General features: G+C 37.1%; 1 protein-coding gene across 10 annotated transcripts in view; it reads right to left on the reverse strand.

Annotated features, from left to right (window-relative positions):
- nrxn3 (neurexin 3) overlaps positions 1 to 20,483 on the reverse strand; it is a 380,526-nt gene that overhangs the window by 263,323 nt on the left and 96,720 nt on the right. For all 10 annotated transcript variants that reach the window (XR_001481465.1, XR_001481464.1, XM_015383267.1 and 7 more), the window contains one exon: positions 2,687 to 3,125. Coding sequence is in view for 8 of the 10 variants with exons in the window: in XM_015383267.1 (XP_015238753.1) it covers positions 2,687 to 3,125 (439 nt within the window). In the remaining 2 variants the exon portion in view is untranslated. The remainder of the gene's footprint in view (positions 1 to 2,686; positions 3,126 to 20,483) is intronic.

The raw sequence follows: 20,483 nt of genomic DNA on the forward strand, positions 1-20,483 counted from the left end.
TATATATATATATATATAAAATCATAATTTGAAATCATTTACATGTATTTAATGAGATTATTTTATCTGGTGTTAAAATTTGCTTTATAAACCCAAGAACTCAAGTATGACAAATAAGTAGAACCAGAAAAAATCTGTTAATTGACAAATGCATGTTCATTGATCTGTAGTGGCTTACAATATCAATAATTTTACAGTGAATTTTCAAATCTAATTGCTACCTTAAATATTTTAACAGTTTTCTTAAAGACACCGATGTATTATTCAGAAGGCTGACTCTACTCGTATCACATAATATCCTATATATTTGATATCTTCTTCAGCCTCCGCTAAGGTCAAAAACATATTGTATAGAAGGTAAAAAGGATCCCTTTTCCCTCATGGCTCAGCTTATGCTCACATAAAAACTCTGAAATATGAGTTCCTAAATATTATGTTATTTTAATCTTGCAGCCCAGCAGAAATCCTGGCTCTTTGTGGACGTGAAATTTAATTCACCCAGACTCCTTATTAACATTTCACTCATGCCACAAGTGTGATTATGCCTGTTCTTAACCATCTTTCAGTCTGGTATCCATTTATCTGTCTCATTCCTCTTTTTCCCTGCAAAGAAATCCAACTTTCTGCTCCCCTATCGCACTCTGGGGCTGTGCCGGTGATTAATCAAAGCAGCTAGCTCTGACACACGGCTAAATTGGCTGCTCCAACCTGATATATAACACGGCAACTAAAACAAGCGCGTTCTCTGGAGGATCTCACCTAATGCAGAGATTGTATAGAGACCAGAGCTTAAGGCAAAATAAGTTTCTAAGCCCTTTTACCAATGTAATCTTCTTCAACATTTTATGTGTATTCAGCCATGTTTTGAAATCAGAGAAACTACATAGGTTAAATAAATTTCCTGGCCTCTGTGCAAAAGAATATCCCAAATGTATTTACTAGTGGTTGGGCATTTTGCTATTATTATGTCTGAGAGATTATTGTTTGTTGGTTAGGTGTCAGACGGTAGGGGTAGAGATGGTTGAACAAAGTGAATCATATTATTATTAACAAATCCCAAAGTACTTTAAGACTTTTGTTTAGGGTGTTTTCACAGATAGTTAATTATGACCAAACTTAGAGTCAGTATAAAAAATATCATAACAACAGGCCTCTCTAAAAAAGGTTTGATTAGCATTAATCTGTTATAAAATGGGGTGTTCTTAAAATCATTATCAAATCATCTTATCAACATTTTAAACAGAAGCATGCAACCATATTTGCATTCTATTACAATGGATTCACATGTAGGAGAGGTTCTGCTAAGAGTATGAACCCATTATGTAAGCCATAAAAAGGCTTTAAAGTGAGATGGAAATAAGCACAGGCACCTGTTTCTGTTGAGAACAAAGAATTGCATTTCTAGCAGGGCACATAATGTGAGTGGAAAGCTAGATGTTGCTTTGTGAGAACAAAGTGGGTAAAAAAAAAAAAAAAGAACAAACCTAATATTAAGAGATTAACTTCAGAGCTTTCAATGTTTGTGATATTCAGAAAATGTAAGAGGAAAATGTGACCATCGATTGTGCCCTGTATCGTACCAAGAAAAAAAAAAAATTCTCATACATTCTATAAGTGGGATTGCTCTCATTCAAGGGTATGGATTTGCTAAGCATTCTCCCAAAGAACAAAAACACTGGGATCATTCTGCCCCTTAAGATAATTTTTGATCATCTGTGCATTTTCCAGCATCATGAGAAAAGCAGAAAAATTGCTCTAGGGAGCAAAAACAAAAAGAGAAACAGAAAGTGGAGACAACAGGCTTTCTGTGCCTCTCTTAGAATCGTAGCTAATTAGAGTTGAAAACTTTTACAAATAGTGGCCAGACTTAAGCCCCAGACTTAAGCCGAGAGCGGTCCTATCACGGTAGCCGAGATAACTGTTGAGCATAAATAAAACTGGACCGTGCCAGACACAACCAGACCATGCTGAATCTAGTACTAGTTCGACCTTTGTCGGGTATTAATGACGTTCAGACACAGGTGGCATTTGAAATGATCAGGTTCGTATCGGATTCAGGACCACATAGCCAAGTGGCCTGCTTCGGATTGGAAAAAATCGGATCTGTGTTGTTCAGACTGCCATGAAAAGATCAGATCCAGGTCGCATATGGGCAAAAAAATCGGACTTGGGTCACTTCAGGCTGCAGTGTGAACGTAGCCAAAGAGCACTTGAGCAGAACGCATCATCTCCTTACAGTCAGCTCCCAGTAATTGGCGGTAATGCACATCAGTAAGTTTTTGACCACCCGCCATAAAACAGAAGAAGAGCTGTAAACAACAATCAAAATCTTCTCAACACTATATTTTATAAAATGGCTTCAGAAGAGTGTGAGTGTGGGATGACGAGGAGACTTAGGCTCTTATTGCACTTCTTCAACTGACTCTCGGCAAACAACGAAATATCACAATTATAACCGAACATAACTTCTTCAATCTTACAGACACTGCCATTTTGATATGCTCGATTCCCTCCTTCAATCCTAGCAGTAGTGCCATAGATCACCACTAGTGGGCAAAGAACAATGCTAGCGTGATGTGTAAATGGTCGTAAGGAACCAAGCTCAGCACGTTTAACCGATCCAAGCTCAGTCAGAACTCGTCATTAGTTCACCTTAGTCCCACTCCCTTGATTTCTCCATCCTTACCAGAGCGACCATCCCTTTGGATGTCTACGTGGTGCCACACCCCATCATTGACTTTAGCCTGGGTGGCCTTAACTTTGATTGTTCCAGAGCCCATGTCCAGAAGCAGGTACAGCCCTCCATCCAGCAGCTCCACCGCAAAGAAGTCCACCTTGTTGTTCTTCTGCCCCTTCACATCACGTCGGTTCTGAGGTTTGCCATGGGTGAAGAGTATTAATCCATTGGGCTCTGAAGTGCGGAAGTCAAAGGAGATGGAGCCGACGCGTTTGGTGTTCCACTTCGGCAGGGCGAGAAAGGAGTCAGGGGTCTCGAAATTGATGGGGTCTAGTGTGGGAACATTTTCACACTTGAAAACCACATCGCCCTGGAGTTTCATCTTAGGGTCAACAATGCGGGCCAGGCGGGAGAGCTCCAGACGGATATCGTTGTTCTTGTACACTACCTGAGGATGGAAGAGAAAAAACAAAAGAGAAACTTAAAAAGGTTGAAAGATGCACAGCAAGCAAAGAGAATATTGTCAGTCTCAAGCTTATGTTCCAGTATTTTCCTTTGATAATCTAGTGTGGTCATGAATGAAAATCTAATCTTTCTCAATAAGTGAATTGAACTCCATTTGCAAACTGTGATATCATGGACTCCTGCTCTGGTATTATTGCATGTTGTAGATGCGAGGACAGCTGGATCGATAAAACTAATATCTTCAAGGATTTGTTTGTCTCAATGATTTTCTATTCCAGCTTCAATTTATTCAAGATTGAAAAGGAGATTGTAAACAAATGCAGAAGTGCATTTCTGTTCGATTGAACATCTACTGAGTGAATGAAAAGCAAAAAGTGATGGCTAAATTATTGGTGAGCCATTCATTGCAAAGCCTAAACAGAAAACGAAAAAATGAGAGCTAGAGAATTGAAAGTGAGAGCCCACGGGAGATTCATGACTTTGAGAGAATATTGCTGTTTACTTCCAATTAATTTACACCAACCTGATAATAATTCAGGAAAGAAATCACCATCACATGCAAGTCAAATACAACAAAACACCACAGTAGAAAGAGAGAAAAATAGCATTAAATTGGAATCCACTGATGCAGAAAATGAATTTTTTTTTCTCCTTTTTCTCAGAAAGAAGTCAGGCTTTTTCCGGTATGTAGGGCAGAGTTTGTACAGGAAGCAACAACACTGTTAGTACGAACACAGCTGTCAGCAAACAGATTTTACTGCTGTGGGATTACAGATAATCCTGGAAGATTTGACATTAGATCATCACAGGTGACCCCAGCCATAAGGAGGGCTCATGAACCATGAGGCAAGCAGAGACATTGGAAGAATGGAGGAAGAAGAGGTCAGCAAAATGGAAGGATCTCAAAGATAGAAGCGGGTAATTCATAACAATTTCAAAACTCTTTCTATAGTGACATGTATATGAAATCACCAGTGGAAGGTCAAACGATTTTCTGTTTTTATTTCAGCCACAGAATGGACTTAAACATAGTTCACAGTTTTCCAGGGTTTAGGTTGAGTCTTTCAAAAGGGTGAGTGTTTAGAACCTTCATCTTGCTAGGGTTCCACTCTCTCCAAGTTTAAACAGAGTTGGCCAAAACTCCCTCGCAAAGACAAATAGATTATAGATTAGGATGTTTCAGTAAAAGCCAGAAAGCACATGTCTACCATTAACAGTAAACTACAGAAACAGAAATTTAGTACGGTATAAGCATTTACTGATGGGGTGCCAGCTAAAAAACAAACACACTGTACTACGGAGCAAAAGTATTCAAGTGCAACGTAAATCCTAAACTGTCCTAATCAATAATCTAAATTCCCTCTAGAGAAATATTTCACTGTAAATCAAAGGTTGAGCTTCTTGGCTAAAACGTGACAGCAAACTTTTACACTTGTTAAAGGAATTTTTTTTTATGACAATTGTAACAGCTGTATTGTTGGAGATGCAGTATGTTGAGGGGCTTTGTAGATACACATGGTAATAGTACATTGCACAGAACTACAATAATTATAAAAAGAAAAATAATTTTTACTGTGCTTCAAATTTACAGGTAAGTATTTAGATCTTGGATAGTTCTGGGGAATCCAGCAGGCTAGTGATTCCAACATTCATCACAACTGGCTTTGGAATAACTTAACATATTTATCTTCATAATCAATAAGCTTTTGGCATATTTTCCAGACTCTCCCCACATGATAAATAGGAAATATAGGGTTAAAGTGTGAAGACTGCAGGTTGATACAAAATGGGCGTGGTTTCCATAAAACAAGCCTAAAGACATTTAGAATATCACAGGGGTGTATATGAATATAGGAACTTGTTTGTGTAATTGTGATCTTGTGTGGATTCCTTATTTTTGTCTTTAGTTTTTGCTTTTTGATGCAATGAAGAATAAATGTTTTTTGTATATAATCATTGTACTCTGGATATTAATGTTATTATATGAAGAAAAAAGGTAGTTTTTTAGTTTATAATTTTATTAACAACAAAATTACATTCTTCTTTGTCAGACACATCATGTGAAGTTTGCTGTCAGTACAGCTTTTAAAAGCCATTTTTTGAAACGTGCCTCTTCACAATTTTTTCTAGGAAATGACAGGTGCCCTAGGAGCCCATATTTTAGGCAATACTTCTACTACAACATGCATTTTTTTTTTCAAAACAATTAAACTAAATTAAAAAGAGAAGCAGCTGAATTTTAAAGAAACCTACACATACTCTGATTTTACGCTCTAGCTCTAGATTTTAAGCCTTAATCCAAAGGCTTTTGGAATATATTATGGCGCCCTGTTAGCATGGTGAATTTTATTTTTTTGTATTTTCACCATTTGCTATTTCATAGTAAACATACATTTTCGGAGTATTGATCATAACAAAATCAATATTACCAGAGGTACGATATTGCACGCTCGCAGTTAGTAAACAAGGAATTAAACAGAACAACCCAGTTCATGACACCAAACATCGTCAATGTTCTATCAAAACACACCAGTAAGATCTGGATGCAGACACCAACTTCAGATCAAGCAATCCTTTTTACATCTGTTCTATCATAGAGTTTGGATGAAACTATTAAAGTCTGTACACCAGTAACCATGTCTGGTACAGTCTGTGTTCTCTTTCAGTGCTTTGGTTTGTGAAAAAAACAGCATCTAAAGAAAGTCAGAAATTGTGGTTCTTAGCCCTGAAACCTAGGAATGTCTGATGACACTACGGTGACACAGCCCTAGATGCAAAAGCAAGTTCAAAATGGCTTACAATAGTCGATACAGTGAGAGACTCCCATAGAAGAAGAATAAAAAATCCCGTTGATTTTCAGAGGTTTAACAGGCAACAACTCAGAGAACTACTACAGTGTGGTTGCGATACAGAGGGTGCAGTTAAACATGTAAGAGCAACAGGTATTAGAAGATGACCCAATAACTAAGCTGTGAATGTGACCAAAGGGACAGCAACAAAGAAAGCTGTAGGTTCCACAGGCTTAGTGTTTTAATAGACGTCTGAACACACCTCTGACAGTGTACCAAAGGTAATGTCTGGATTTTTATAAAGGAAAATTCCAACAGCTGAAGATGTTGCTGAGTGCTAGAGGGGGACTAGAGCCTTTTAGCAATCACAGAAGTAGAACAAATAAATGAATGAAAAAAAAACAGCACTTTTGCCTTTTCCTGCTTATTTTATCTTAAAATAGATTAACTTCATCTGCAAGATATCATATCAAATCTGATTTTGTTTTTGACTCGCTCCATAGAATTCTGTCTCTGCAATTGTCTTTAAAACACTACAGTCTCTGTGCTGCAGGAGTCTTTCAGGATTTGTTCCTTGTAGATTTTAGTAGATCCTTAGTGACAACTAAAAACCTCCAACACTAAACCTTGTGCAATCGAACAACAGTGTAGTTATGCTTAATAAGTCAACAACAAACATTTGAAACTTTTCAAAATGCAAATATTTATGGAAAATACTGTTTCGTCAAGGTGCCATTTTGTAACATCAGAGCTTGTCTATGAAATTGCAAGACCTTGGTATCGAAAAAAGTTTCTGACCCTGACATTTACCTCAGCGTACATAAACAGTTAATGGAGCCTAGGTGGAAGTTCAACTGAAGAAACTCATTGCTCTCCTACATCCACCTATGACACAGCCAATCAGCTTTGAACTACACCTCCACGAAAGCCAATCGGCATCCAAAGTTCATCTTAAAAGGCCTCAGATCTGAAACTTGTCTGCTCCTGTGCGCAGGTGGTGGTTGTGCTGTGTGACTTCATTCAGATTACTTTGTTTCAACCCACCTCCAGCCCCTCCTTCACCATCGTAGCTAAAGCTTCATCAGAGTGTCATTACTTCCGGACTCTTACTGCGTTCCCTGTCTCATCTCAACCGGTCCGACAGAAGGACGCCATGTTGAGCCTGGTTCTGCCAGAGGTTTCTTTCCAATGGGGAGCTTTTCCTCTCCACTGTCGCTTCTTGCTTGCTCATCATGGACAGGTTCTCTCAACCTGTGATATCCAAACTGGACTTCCATCTTCCAGGTCCCTGAGTGAAGCTCTAGTATATGCTCCACTGGATCTCCCCATAAAGCTCAGCGTACTGTGTCGCTAACAAGCAGTCTAATCTCCATTCCAACACCAGTTTCAGGCCTCGGAGGAAACAGCCCTATTCATTGCTCCTGTTCATGCATATCTATCAAAAATAAGCTCAATGTTTCCTGCCGAGGTCTGAGCGCCAAAGACAAAGTAATTGGGTAAAAACATTTCTTCTAATTGTCTTTTCTCTTCGTGTGAGTTTTTCAGATTGAAATAATTGAAGCCAGGTTTATTTAATTTTAACACATATTCAGGATTATTTTTAGACAACAAGCTTGTAAACAGCTACATAAAATTGGATTTTGGTTCCTAAAACACAGTGAAAACAGCTGAGTCGTGGGTAGACTGGGTAGTCCAACTTTGAATGAAGCACCCATGTTGATAGTTATTCTATCAACCAAATATATACATCATAATGTAAAAATCAGTCAATCCGTATTTCTAATTTTACATATCCGTTTTTAAGTGAAACATTTAAATATTTTACGTAAATATGCCTTTCTTTTTTTCCTGAAAATTATTGCACTCTGAAATGAAATCATATTACAAATTGTAGTAAAATAAAACAACACGGAATAATAGAATGGATTAAAAAACACATTCTGTATTGGATTAAAATATACTCTAAACATCTATTCATGAACACAGCCACCCTTTGCAGACACAACTCAGCATTCTTGTTGCTTTCTTTAAACAAAGAAATCAGATAATCTTCCAAAAATTATTTCTAAATTTGTGGAGTCTGGGGAATGTACTGGTCCCTCCATGTTTTTTAGCGTATCAACTGTTTTGTTTTGTTTTTCCCTGAGGCAGTGCTGTCACAGCTTGGACTTATATATTAGGTAAACATCTTGCTCTGAAGTGAAACCCTGATGATCCAGGCAGATACTAAAGGTTTTTTTGTGGCGCCACAGATTGCATTGTTTACCGTTTTTGGCTCAAGGTGTCTCTCACTTTGTACAAGTAGCTGGACAGCAAAACTGTCCATGACTGTCATACTTCCTCTTCCATGTTTCACAGTTGATGTCTCAAACTGTGGAACCACTGTTTTGCCTACTTGATGACATAGAAGATGCGGTGTGAGGAACTACAAATTTAAAGTTTTGATCTATCACTCCAAATCCCTTTTCTCAAGTCTTAATTTGTCCAATGGAAGTGTTTCATGACTCAGGCAAGCCTCTGCCCAATCTATACTCTAACTCAATGGCCTCAGACTCCGGTGGTAGTGTCCTGCAACCTTTAGATGTGCTTCTACACCTGCCTCTAATTTTAATTTATTAGCAGAGCTCAGCAATGCATTGACTGCTGGGTGTGAAGTAGTGTAGCTATTTGATTCAAGTGGGTAGAGCAAGGAATGCTTCTACAAATTGCAGAACATTGGTCCTTGAGGATTTGAGTTTAAAATCACTGTTCTAATCTTTAGTAACAGCAGAAGTCAATGAAATATTACTTTAAAAAATGTTTATTTGGTGAAACCTATTAAAATTTGTAATACTTCTAAAGATTAATTAACTTCCATTACCATTTTTATTAATTAAAATATGCGTTGATTAAATTATCTTGATCCTTTCAGCTGCAAAGGCTTTAAATACCTGCAACCATCCATTTGACTGTACACCATCTGAGAAAGCTGATTTGTTTCTGCTCATTACATCTGTTTGCTTCAGCTCTCAGCTAACCTCTTGCTCTCAGAGAAAAAAACAAGGCACAGCTTTATAAGTATGTGTTGTTGGATCGCAATTAACCAAGCAATCACTTGTCTGAGATCACTCTGCCAATTCGCCAATAGGCTTTAACACAAATGTTGCTGTAACTTAGTAGGTCAGTCTGAATCCCGGTTTCCTATCTCTATCTTAAACACAGATGTTATGCATAATACCTTGTATTCCACTTCCAACACACTGTCATACCTCTCTTGGGTGGGAGAACAACATGAATTTTACATGAAAAGAGAAACAGATAAGCTTTAATGCTTCACATCTGCTAAAAAGAACATTTTCCTGTAGCACCATGATGGTCAATATACACGTTTTAGGTATAAATCAGGCACACTTGCTTAAAGGCACTGTCTGTATTTTCGAGACACGTTGGGAGGATTATATGACTGCTAAGTCTCTTATATCACAGAGCTCGTAACACCCTGCTTACATACACCTACAGCCTCCAAGTTTGCTTTGAAAAATCTTTGGAAATAAAGATACTGCTATGTTGTTGTGATATTTATTAATCAAGCATCCGATATCTGAGTTGGGATTATGGTTTTATCCAGTTGGCTGATCAATAATGCAATCAAAACACTGTTAAAAAGAAGCAGAAAATATAGCAGCATACTACATCTTCTACTGGGTTATGGATGTGCTTTGCTACACAGTCCTTTAACCTATCAACAGCCTTGTGGGGCTTTTTCACAGTGCAACACACAGGAGGTGGAAACGACTCCATAAAGCCAAGATCTAGCATCTCTGCTCCAGGACAGCGCATCGATCGAACCCTGGTGATGTTACAAGGAGAAAAGGCAAGGGAAGGGAAAAGGACAGGTGGGTTAAAGTACACACAGGCACACAGATGTACACAATCTCCAAGCTAATCTGCTTCAGATCAGTGCTCATGTCCCTTTTGGCCAAGGCTGCAGCTGCTGTCTGTTGCTGATTTAACCTTAGTGTTAATGAAGGAGCCGGATAATCACACTGAAGTGAACAGATGATACAAACACAAAAGGTAAGGCTCTAGAGAGGCGACCAATAGTTCAGATGGAGAGACTGGCACATGAAGCTTAATGAATCTAGACAAGTCAAACATAATGCAGAGTTTTAAAACCTACTCATATCCACCAAACTGTTTGTAGCCCTTATTTAATGAGAGGAAAACTCACAATTGTCACAAAAATAACCAGAATCTAACAAAAGTATGATACATACAAAGATTCATGAAACTGAACTAATTAAAATTAATGTTTGAGATCCCTCCAAAGCTGCCAAAATCTTTTCCTCTTAGACATTATTGGTTCTAGCTGTCTGTTTTGGGCCATTATCCTATTGTAAGACGATAAATGTGTCATTGACTGAGAACAAGCTTTCTGACACTGGGCAGCGTATTTCTCTCTTAAATCCACTGATAGTATTGCCATTTTGCTGAACCCTGCAAAGATTACAGACACCCTGTGTCAGATGAAGCCCCACGCCATAACAGAGCCTCCTCTATTCATTTTTCCATCTGTAAAAATGGAGCTTATGTCCCTTAGCAAAAAGTTACAGTTTCTCTGAAGTTTTGTTGCTGGTCAACATTTAGTTTTGTAAATTCATATCTGCCTTTTTTATGATCTACTTTCCTATCCTCCTTGGTCATCTCACATTAAGTCATCTTTGATTCAAACAACAAGGATGTTGCGATCTGACACTGACGTTCCTTCAGTTTGAAGTCCCCCTTTAAATTTTTGAACAGTATCTCTAGGCTCTTTTGTTTATCTTATTGTTATCCGTCTCTTTGTTTTGTCATCAATTTTCCTACAGCTGCCATGTCCAGGGAGGTGGGCTGCAGTCCCATTTATTATTGCTTTTGACAGATTCAAATTATTTCTGTGACCGTTGTAGGATTAGCTTTCATTGAAGGAGGGGTACCAACAACCTTGTTCATGTGTGTACATTCAGCTTTAACATTTAGCCACAACTACTAACCTCATTTTATTTTATTTTTATTTTAAATTAACACAAAGCAGTTCATAGCTGTTAAGTAACAGGGGAAGGATGGTTGCAAATCTTTTTGCTAATAAACTCTGATACGGGGTGTCGTGTTCTTTTTTGACCTTCGAAGGCTACAGAATTTGAAAAAAACAATAAAATAAAAAAAACAGCCATCAATAAATTGAAAGGTGGTTACACAAAGTATTCCCTCACATTTCTTTGGCATGATCTGGATGCTGATGTATGGTCTGATTACTCTTTTCATTCATCTGCTTATCTACACCCAGTTCTCATTACCTTTCATCTGATCAACCTGCTTTAGCCTCTATTTCACCAGCCATCAACTAGACATCAGTGCCAGATTATTCGAGCCCTTGGAGAGAGATCTCTATTCCTGTATGTTCTGATTGCCTTATCCTGACCTGTTCTGCCTCTTGACTTCTGGGCCTGCCAGTTGTTGTACGGATCTGTTTGCATGACCTGTCTTTGGACTCCTGCTGGATTTCTGCCTGCCTGTTTACCAAACCTGTAACTGTTCCCCGACTCCGTTCTGGATTTCCGTTCGGCACCTATTCGTACCTTTGATCTTGTAGCTCTGACTAACGAGCACCTCTACGACAACGGTTTTGGCTCCGTCCTCTGGCTTATCCTGTCTTCTTTGTCTGCTCAGTTCTGATCTCCTGCCTGTCCCCAGAGCTCCAACAGATCAGCGCCTGGGACTCTCATTATCATCCTCCACCAGAAAGATGTAGTCACTAACCTGTGGTCTCCTCCTGCAGATGTGTCTGCCTTTGATACCAACGTTGTTCTCTGCACTTCCGTCTTAAATAATCATTTTGTTAAATCGAACTGTCTTTCCGTCTCAAATACTATTTTTTTTTTGTTCTGAGCCGGACATTCTTAGGCTTGTATTAATGATCAAGATTTCAAATATAATCCCAGTAAATTAAATTTAAGTAAAATGTGGAAAACTGACAAAATAAGAAAACTTATTGAAGACCTCTAAAATGCAATTTATGAAATGACAACATTTATTTTCTTAGCATTCAAAGCATAACTAAAACAGAGGGCAGTAGCACATCATTCCAAAGTAATGTCCTTGTGACACACCAGGGGTGTGTTTTTGACCCTTTAATGTGACAAAATAAAGACAGTGGAGCTAAGTTTGTCCAAGCAGGCAGCTGCAGCATTGCAACATCATGCAGTATTCACCACGACATGCTTAGCCTTCACCAACACACACACACAGACCAAAGTGTCCCATTCAATTTGTCAGATTAACTTGCACATGAACTCCTTCTGAATGCTGCTGAGGCTGCTGCTCTGTGGCTCAAAACAAAACCCTCCACCCCATAATGTTCCAACCCCCCTTGAACCTTCACATCCTTCAGAATCCCATATGAAGGTAGCAGTTTATCATGGTTTTGATTAAAAAAAAAGACATTGTACACACATACCATAACTTATAAGGCTCTATTATATTATCTCTGAATTACATAATATACCATATTCAGATTTTTCTTCTGCATGTATTTGTGTTTTCAAGATGTGGAACTAGGCTTCTAAACAGCATCTGCTTATTTATTCATACTGAATTGGATTAACCAACCCCCAGAGAGGACGGCATGATTGGAAACAAATTCAACTTGTCATCTTCGCAAATTACCTAAAAATGACTTTTGTTTTGAACAAATCGCTTCATGATAGACTTTCCTCCTTCAGCTGCTGGCAGGATTACAAAGTTTTAAGATTTTGCTTCACCCAGATGCCAATGTGTTTTGGGAGTTAGTGAAGATAAGTCTAAAGCAAAAATTGAAAGCCACTTAATTTAATATTAATACTGATTTCTTTTCTTAAATAGCCCAGATTAAGTTGCTATTGCAAAGTTTTTGTGTATATTTCCATTACTGAAAAATTACCTGTAATGCAGCTTTTAATATGAGGAAATCAAAGTGGACTATGTATTTGCTGTACCTGTCTTTTGAGGTGCAATCCTTCTAAATAGCGCATATGCATTGGGATCATGGATGTGATAAACATTGTTCTCCTGTGTCAAGACTGTTTTCACAATAGCCTATTTTATTTCTGCTGAGGGGTCATTGTCTTATTTGCTCTTTTATGGTGAAGGATCAACTGTCCATTTGAGAAGAAAATTAATTCCCCAAAGTGGTAAAAATAGTAATCAAAGCAGGTCAAGCTGTTTGATGATGTAGCATAAGGGATACATAATGTTATTATTGCTTTGCTAATTGAATTGAAAGAAGTGTTTGGTTTACATGGTGTGACAAGAGAAAGTTGTCATGATCATGAGGCACAATTTATCTCACACATAAAAAAAAGCAGATCTGGTTGTAAAAATTAGATATGCCATTAATGCATTGTTAAATGTATTGTAAGGTGATGCTGAAAAATAGTTTTCCTATTGAATGATCTGTCTTTGCCTTTTAAAACAAAGAGCAGATCTGAAATATTAGTGTGGAACTTAAATTGCAGTTGTGCTGTAGCAATAAAAATGATTTGTCTTGGCTCTTTCTTTAAATAAACAAAAAGCTATTAGACACTATTCCACTCATTGTTGAAAACATGGTTCTTGTATGGGTAAAAAAAATTTAAGAAATGTTAAATAAGTAGAAAACAGGGAGAAAAAAATGCATAGTGGAGAACCGACCCAGAGCTTACAATAGGTAAGCGTTCATTAAGTTATACAGACACACAACATCGGTGGTTAAGTACACCTATCAACCACCCCCTTAGTTGTTGCCTTTTTAGATTACTATAATCTATAATATTTACTTCAGTTTAAAAAAGTTTACCTTTGAGTCTTTAAACAAATATACAGTATTACCATATAGACTCATGAATATGGCATAAACTGTAGATTCTAGTTAAAGTTGTATAGTGCAGGAGTCAGACAGACAGTTAAATCAGCAGAAGGGTTAAACTTTTATCAGAGGGACAAAAAGCAGCCTCATCCAGAGATTGATTCATGTGGCTTCCCATAATAAATATAATAAAAATTCTAAATGCCATGCACTGCCATACAATGCAAAAGATAAGCGATGATGGGATTATTGTTTCTGCACTATGTGGAGATATTGTAGCGTCTTTGCCTGCTTTTATTGTCTTATCAGTGAAACGGTACCAAACAAGTGAAAATAATGTTTATAGCCGTAAATAGTATCTGTTTTATTGTCAAACTAATTTAGACTAAAACAGGTACAGTGTTACAGAGGTAACCCAATTCCCTTCGGTTTATCTGTTTCAAAATGAGATTGCAAAAATAAAATAACCAAGTTGTTTTTCCTTTTCTCCATTTTTGAAACCTAAATGGAGAAAAACTACATTGAACTGATTCATTTAGTAGAGGTTTGTGTCTAAGAAAAACATGGACATAGATATAAAAAAAAATAAAATGGTTAGGATAAAATAAAATAAAAATAAAAAATCTACAGTAAATAATAGTGTAAATGTGCTCATCTACTACATCATCTACTAGAGATGGCAATGGTTATTTGTCAGACTGACATTTTTTGTCGCTTTATCACCGGGGATGCCTGCAAAATCCTATTCTACATTGATTGCAGAACCTTTTTAGAATGGAAACACCTTCTCTGTTTAGCAGTGTAGGCTTTCCATTGAGGATGGCTTCAGACTTTCCTGTTCTGAGAGCAGGTTTTAAATAATATTTCACTGCCGCTTCATGCAGACAGAACCCTCCTAACTGACAAAAGCTTCTCTGATACACAAAACCCAGTTTTTTATGTACAGAGCATTTGTTAACTTTTTTTTTTTTTTACAGAAGCCCTTAAATCTCTGTCCAACTTAGGTGAATGCCTTGAATTTTGTTAGCCACATACACACGTAGGCAACTGTTTCTCAGTGATGGAGCTTATCAGGACGGGGTACAGAGGCCAGCAATCTAATTTGCTTCTGCCATGCAGTTAGGTTTCCACATTTAAAAAATTTAATGTCAATATTAATAGAGTCCTTACAAGGAAATTACGCCAAGTATTACAAAAACAGCAGATAAAATAAAAATGCCTTTGAACTATGCTATTATTTTTTTTTTCTTAACTTCTCTGTGACAATAAAACAATTGTTGTTATTAGTTTCTTTTTTGTTTCATTCTGCTTTTCAGATTAGGGTATTAAATAGAAATACAGCTAAATATGTAAAAAAAAAAAAAAAAACATTAAAGCAGTCCATGTTTAATTCTGCAATTTTTTTTTTAAATTCTAGCTTTAAATGTTTTGGTGTTTCTTTCCAAAACTACTGTACAGGNTGGTGTTTCTTTCCAAAACTACTGTACATTTCTTTCAACCACAGGGTAATAAAAAAAGTGTTCAAGGACTGATATATATATATATATATATATATTTATATATATATATATATATATATATACTGTATATATATATTTGCAAAAGGTGCAGCATGGTTTATATGCTTACAGGTTCACTGCCAAACTGAAAACAATAAAGTCCCAATGTAAAAAACCAAGTAGCACTTCTCAAATCGCATATACCATTTTTTTTAAGTATGGCATGCCGGATACAATCACTCAGATTTTGGGTGCAAAAACAAGTGAGACCAATAAACAACAGGCTTCACTTGTGGGGAAAGGAGATCTCTAAAAAGAACTGAGAGCCAATCTCTGAATGGATTTACTGATAAACACTGAAAGGCGAGAGAGAAGAACACAATGGTTAAAAATAGACAGAAAAAGCACCAATTTATCCGAAACTACAGGTCCAAAAGAGACAAAACGGAGTAACAAGTAAAACAGAAAGATAAAAGCAAAATATAGCATCTATGAAAAAAGCCAAGAATTTAAAGTGGATCAAGAACTCAAAATAGAAAATAAACACAACCAGAACTTCAGAAGTATACTATAAGTAGAGTTCAACTATTTGTCTGTTCATCTCACTAAAATTACAGCTTGTGTGGATGACTTAAAGCATCATAAGGGAATATTAATGGTAATTAGAGAACAAATTAAAAAATCTGGAAAGAAGTGAAAAATTATGTTCACAGACATGTTCTTCACACACTGATAGATAAATATCAGGAAAAGCTGCAGCACCAAACAGTAGTAATAAACAGCAGGTCATAAATCAATTCATGGTCTCAGCACATTAAAACATCTGGTTGTTATGTGACAAACTGAAAATATTCAAGACATATATACATATTTATGCAACGCAATCTATGTACACTGTCTGGGTCATATCTTGATGCACTGGCCTAAATAAGGGAGCGCAGAACATCCCATTATAAGGGGAAACTTAATTGAAGCCAGGGAGAAAAAGCTGTAATGCAAAAGAATTATTCAGGGATATAAATGCAAAAACCTACTGTACAGAGAATTTCAGATCATTAGCCAAATTAAATACCTGAACATGCAATACAGTAAAAGACAGAGTACAGTACAATGTCTGAAATCAGACAGCATAATGTCACTCTATGCAAAATATTGGAGGATAAAGCATTACTATTATTACTCTAGCATTCTGTGCATGGTATGCACAGAGTCAAAGGCGAACTTATGCTTAGTCATACTTTTTTTAGATACTATTGGAATCAAGCAAAATAAATTAATACCTATGCAAACCCAGGGATAGTTACAGTAGCTACTGCCTAATGAACACAGTTAAACTCTGAGCTGCTAAAGAGCTAGATATTTCCCACAGGAAGGGATTGAAGCCAAAGCGCAGCTAGAAGGAGTGTGAATATTGAATATTTGCAGCACATGTCTGCGTTTGCCTGGAGGCCAGACTCCAAATTACTGCTAACATTTGGATAAGTAAACAGACAACTAGCTGCTGAAGTGAATGATTTAAAATATGGAACACCAAGAAGCACATTCAAAAGTTCTCCATTTGTTTAACAAAAAAATATTCAGCTTGAGGCAGTATAAAATTAAATATAAATGTTAAATCACATCTTTGACAAATTAGATGTTTAATCAACCTTTCTGATCTTAATATTAAATCATTTTATATATATATCATAATCACTGATTTCTATATCTAGAAGGGCTTTTTGGACACTTGTATCCATAAGCTTTATTTTTGTTCTTTCACATTAAGTACATTTAACATGATCAATTGTGAGTAGACAGAAGCTGCATTGGGAAACTGGCGAAAAGGCTTGGATGTGATTGAACTGTGAATCAGTAAGCACAACACACAATGCGACTTCTCAGAAGTTTCATTAATCATTTGGAGTACATTAAACCACTGGGGATTGTTCTAATGTAAACTGTTATCTGAAATGTAGAATTTAAACAGTCAAGTGTAATTGGAACCTTATCTTCATCTCAACTTTACTCCTAGAGTGCATGCAGCGGTCAAGCTTGCTCCACAGTGTTGGCTCAGTACTACACCAATACTTCTTTCAGAACACAATAGGAAGGAAGAGAACCAAAAAAAAAAATAACAGTATTTTTGTAGCCATGAAAACTTCACTTGAGGAATTAAAACCATATTTGATCAGATGGATAAACATCATATTCTTTAATGTAATTGTTTGTCACTACCTACAACGATAAATGCAGTTATTTTCAAAGTTTTAAAACCCCTTTTTAAAATTATGTCAAATTACGTAAATTTAGTTTTTGTATACTTTATTTTGATTTTATGTGACATACCCACAGAAAGTAGCACATGCTATAAGGGTAAATCAGAAATGGTATTTAAACTTTTGAGGAAATTAATATACATTTACTTTAAGTTCATGTTCTGACATTATTATGAGCAACACAATTCACTAATCAGCATGTCCATGGTGATCTCAATGGGTAAAACCTTGCAACACTTGCCTGTATCAGCTGGAGCTCTCCTGGCAATGGCAGCAGCTCACATGTGTCAATCTAGCTGCTTCAAATGTGGACAAGTTTATTGACTCTATGATTTTAAAGTAATACTGTAAGTGCTTCCTCAGGTGAAAAGGCACAGCCACAGAACCTGTCTCAGTAAATATTATGTTTTGTCATTTGTTACAGTAATAATGTTATGAAGAACCTGAGAGAGGGTAGAAAGGGTATGGAGACCTTATATTTGTGCCATAGAGCTCTATAAACTGCTATTTAGAAGTCTACTGTTTTTTCATATACACAATGTCAATCATCTCCATCTATTAAAACCACAATGAAATAGAGAAAATATAGTTTGGTGAGAAAGAAAGAAAGTCAGCCCCTCCAACTGTCAAATGTAGTCAGAAATTAAATTTTCAGAATAGGCATATTTGTCGATAGAGATGTATGCCTGATATTTGTGGGAGCGTTGGCCTCGTGGGTAGAGCAGTTCGCTTGTGCTCTGAGAAGATTGCAAGTACCCAGTTCAATCCCCACAGCCACCACTCTGGGAACCTAAGCAAAACCCTTAACCCCACACTGCCACCCAGGCGCCGCACAATGGCAGACCAATGGGATGGCCCAAATGCATAAAGTAGATTTACATGCGACATTCATATTTAGTTGTGTGAAACATTTATTAATTGTTTCTTTTCTTCTTAATTAATGTATTCCTTTTTGTAATACTTCACCACCTATTGATACCTCTTTGCTATTGTGAACACAGAAATAGTTGACACCACTGACATTGAGTTCATTAAGATGCTTGAGCAAAGTTAAAAAATCTTAAGATACAGAGATAGAGAGGAATACACACAGTGTCAATATCTCCCTCCCCTCAGTCAGCCCTTAAATCTGATTAATATTAATAAATGGCACCATTTTTGTCACCTAATAAACATGCCTTACAGCACATGTACCTTCATCCTATCTTCAGCTCATTCAGCAGGCCTAATAATGTTATAGAAAAGGTGGCTGGGCAACAGCTGGGTTGATTTGCAGTAATCAGATTGTTAGAAATTGATTTCATGAGAAACAGCAGCCAATCAAATTTAGGATGTACTTCAGCACAGGATAAATATAAACTAAAAAGAGCTTTAACTGTTATATGTGACGTTATAACATAATTATGTTTAAATTTGGATTTGATTCGCAATTTAATTATTTTCTGTATTTATAAATAGAGACAGAGAGATTGCATTGTAAAAATATTAAGTTATTTTTTTAATTATTGCAGTACTTATGAAAGTTATAGTATAAACAGTAACAAAGTATGTGATAAATCATTGGTTTTAGGCATCTAGGACTCTGCTGATTTTCTGTGAATATAATCTTCAGAACCTTTATGAGGGTGGAAAACTAAAAGGGGGAAGGTGAAATGAGAAAAAATATATAAAGAATGTAGTTTTAACCATTCACTTTAATTTAAAAATACTTTATTAATCCCACTGTGAAATGAAACATTCCAGTAACTCAAGGACAAATGTTCAATGAGTTGTTATAAGTGTTGATAGCTGAAGGCATAAAGGATCTTATGTAGCTGCCTGTCTTGCACAGGATATGAAGATGCCTCTTACTGAAGTCACGCTGTTGTTTTTTGATTTGTTATTTGTGTCCTGTTTTGCCAATGTAGCTCTGGGAATCGATGTCCCAGGGCTAGATGATAGCCTAACAGATTTCATTTCACAAGCGGACCATTATGGTTGTTGGCATACGATAGAGAGAGGAAAGAAGGGCAAAAGAGAAAATAAATCAAAACAGCAAAAATAGACAAAAAAAAAATAGACAACACAGAACAAATACGGTAACTCTTATAAGACTGACAGAGGACATAACAACCGCATAAAAAGAAGACAAGCAAAGTAAACATTGAATAAAAAAAAAGCTTCCTGAGCAGCTGATATCCATTAGATATCTATGTTGTGGAAGGTAAAACCTATGGTGATTACATAACATTGTTCAGGGTGGTACAATGTATACAGTATCTGCAGCTGCAGCTTAGTATTAGTATGTATCAGTTAATACCCGGAACCAAACTCATACAGTATGTATGCATATTCATGCTCATGTATGTATAAAGAATTTACAAAGCTTCTTTTGAAGGAGAGTATGCTTAATAGCAGGTGTGCACAGCCCCAGACTCGCCCTACAGGGCCCAGGATCAATAAAGATGTGACACAAGCCCCAGATATGCAAAAGCACCTCATATAACTGGGACACAAGGGGGGCAGAAATAGGGATGTCCGAAACCCACCAGAGAAAGACAGAAGAGAGCACCCGAGGCCCCAAGCCCAAAAGAGGCCCAGTCCCTGAGCGGCCTGACCCAAAAGACCATAGTGAAGTAGTCCGATGGGGCTGTGGCAGCGCTACTTTTGGGCTCCACCTCTAGCCACTCCCATGGTGTACCCAAGCACCACCCAGACTTCTGCAGGGGTGGAACTTGGGGACCCCACATGGCCAACAGGCCCACGTCTGGCCTGGCAGTCAAGAATGAGACATTGCCAACCGAAATACCGAACCCTGCACCTAGAGAACCATCAGAATGCCACAGTAACCTCTCATTGTTGGGGGGCATAAGAAGGGGAAGAAGACAGGCCAGGCTCATACTTTGGGCTCATAATACTCCAATGGGTGGGTGAAGGCAAACTCTCAACCTGACAAAAAGACAAAGATTCAAAAAC

The sequence above is a fragment of the Cyprinodon variegatus genome, unplaced genomic scaffold (genome assembly GCF_000732505.1).
Source record: "Cyprinodon variegatus isolate N-32 unplaced genomic scaffold, C_variegatus-1.0 Scaffold279, whole genome shotgun sequence".
NCBI classification, from domain to species: domain Eukaryota; kingdom Metazoa; phylum Chordata; class Actinopteri; order Cyprinodontiformes; family Cyprinodontidae; genus Cyprinodon; species Cyprinodon variegatus.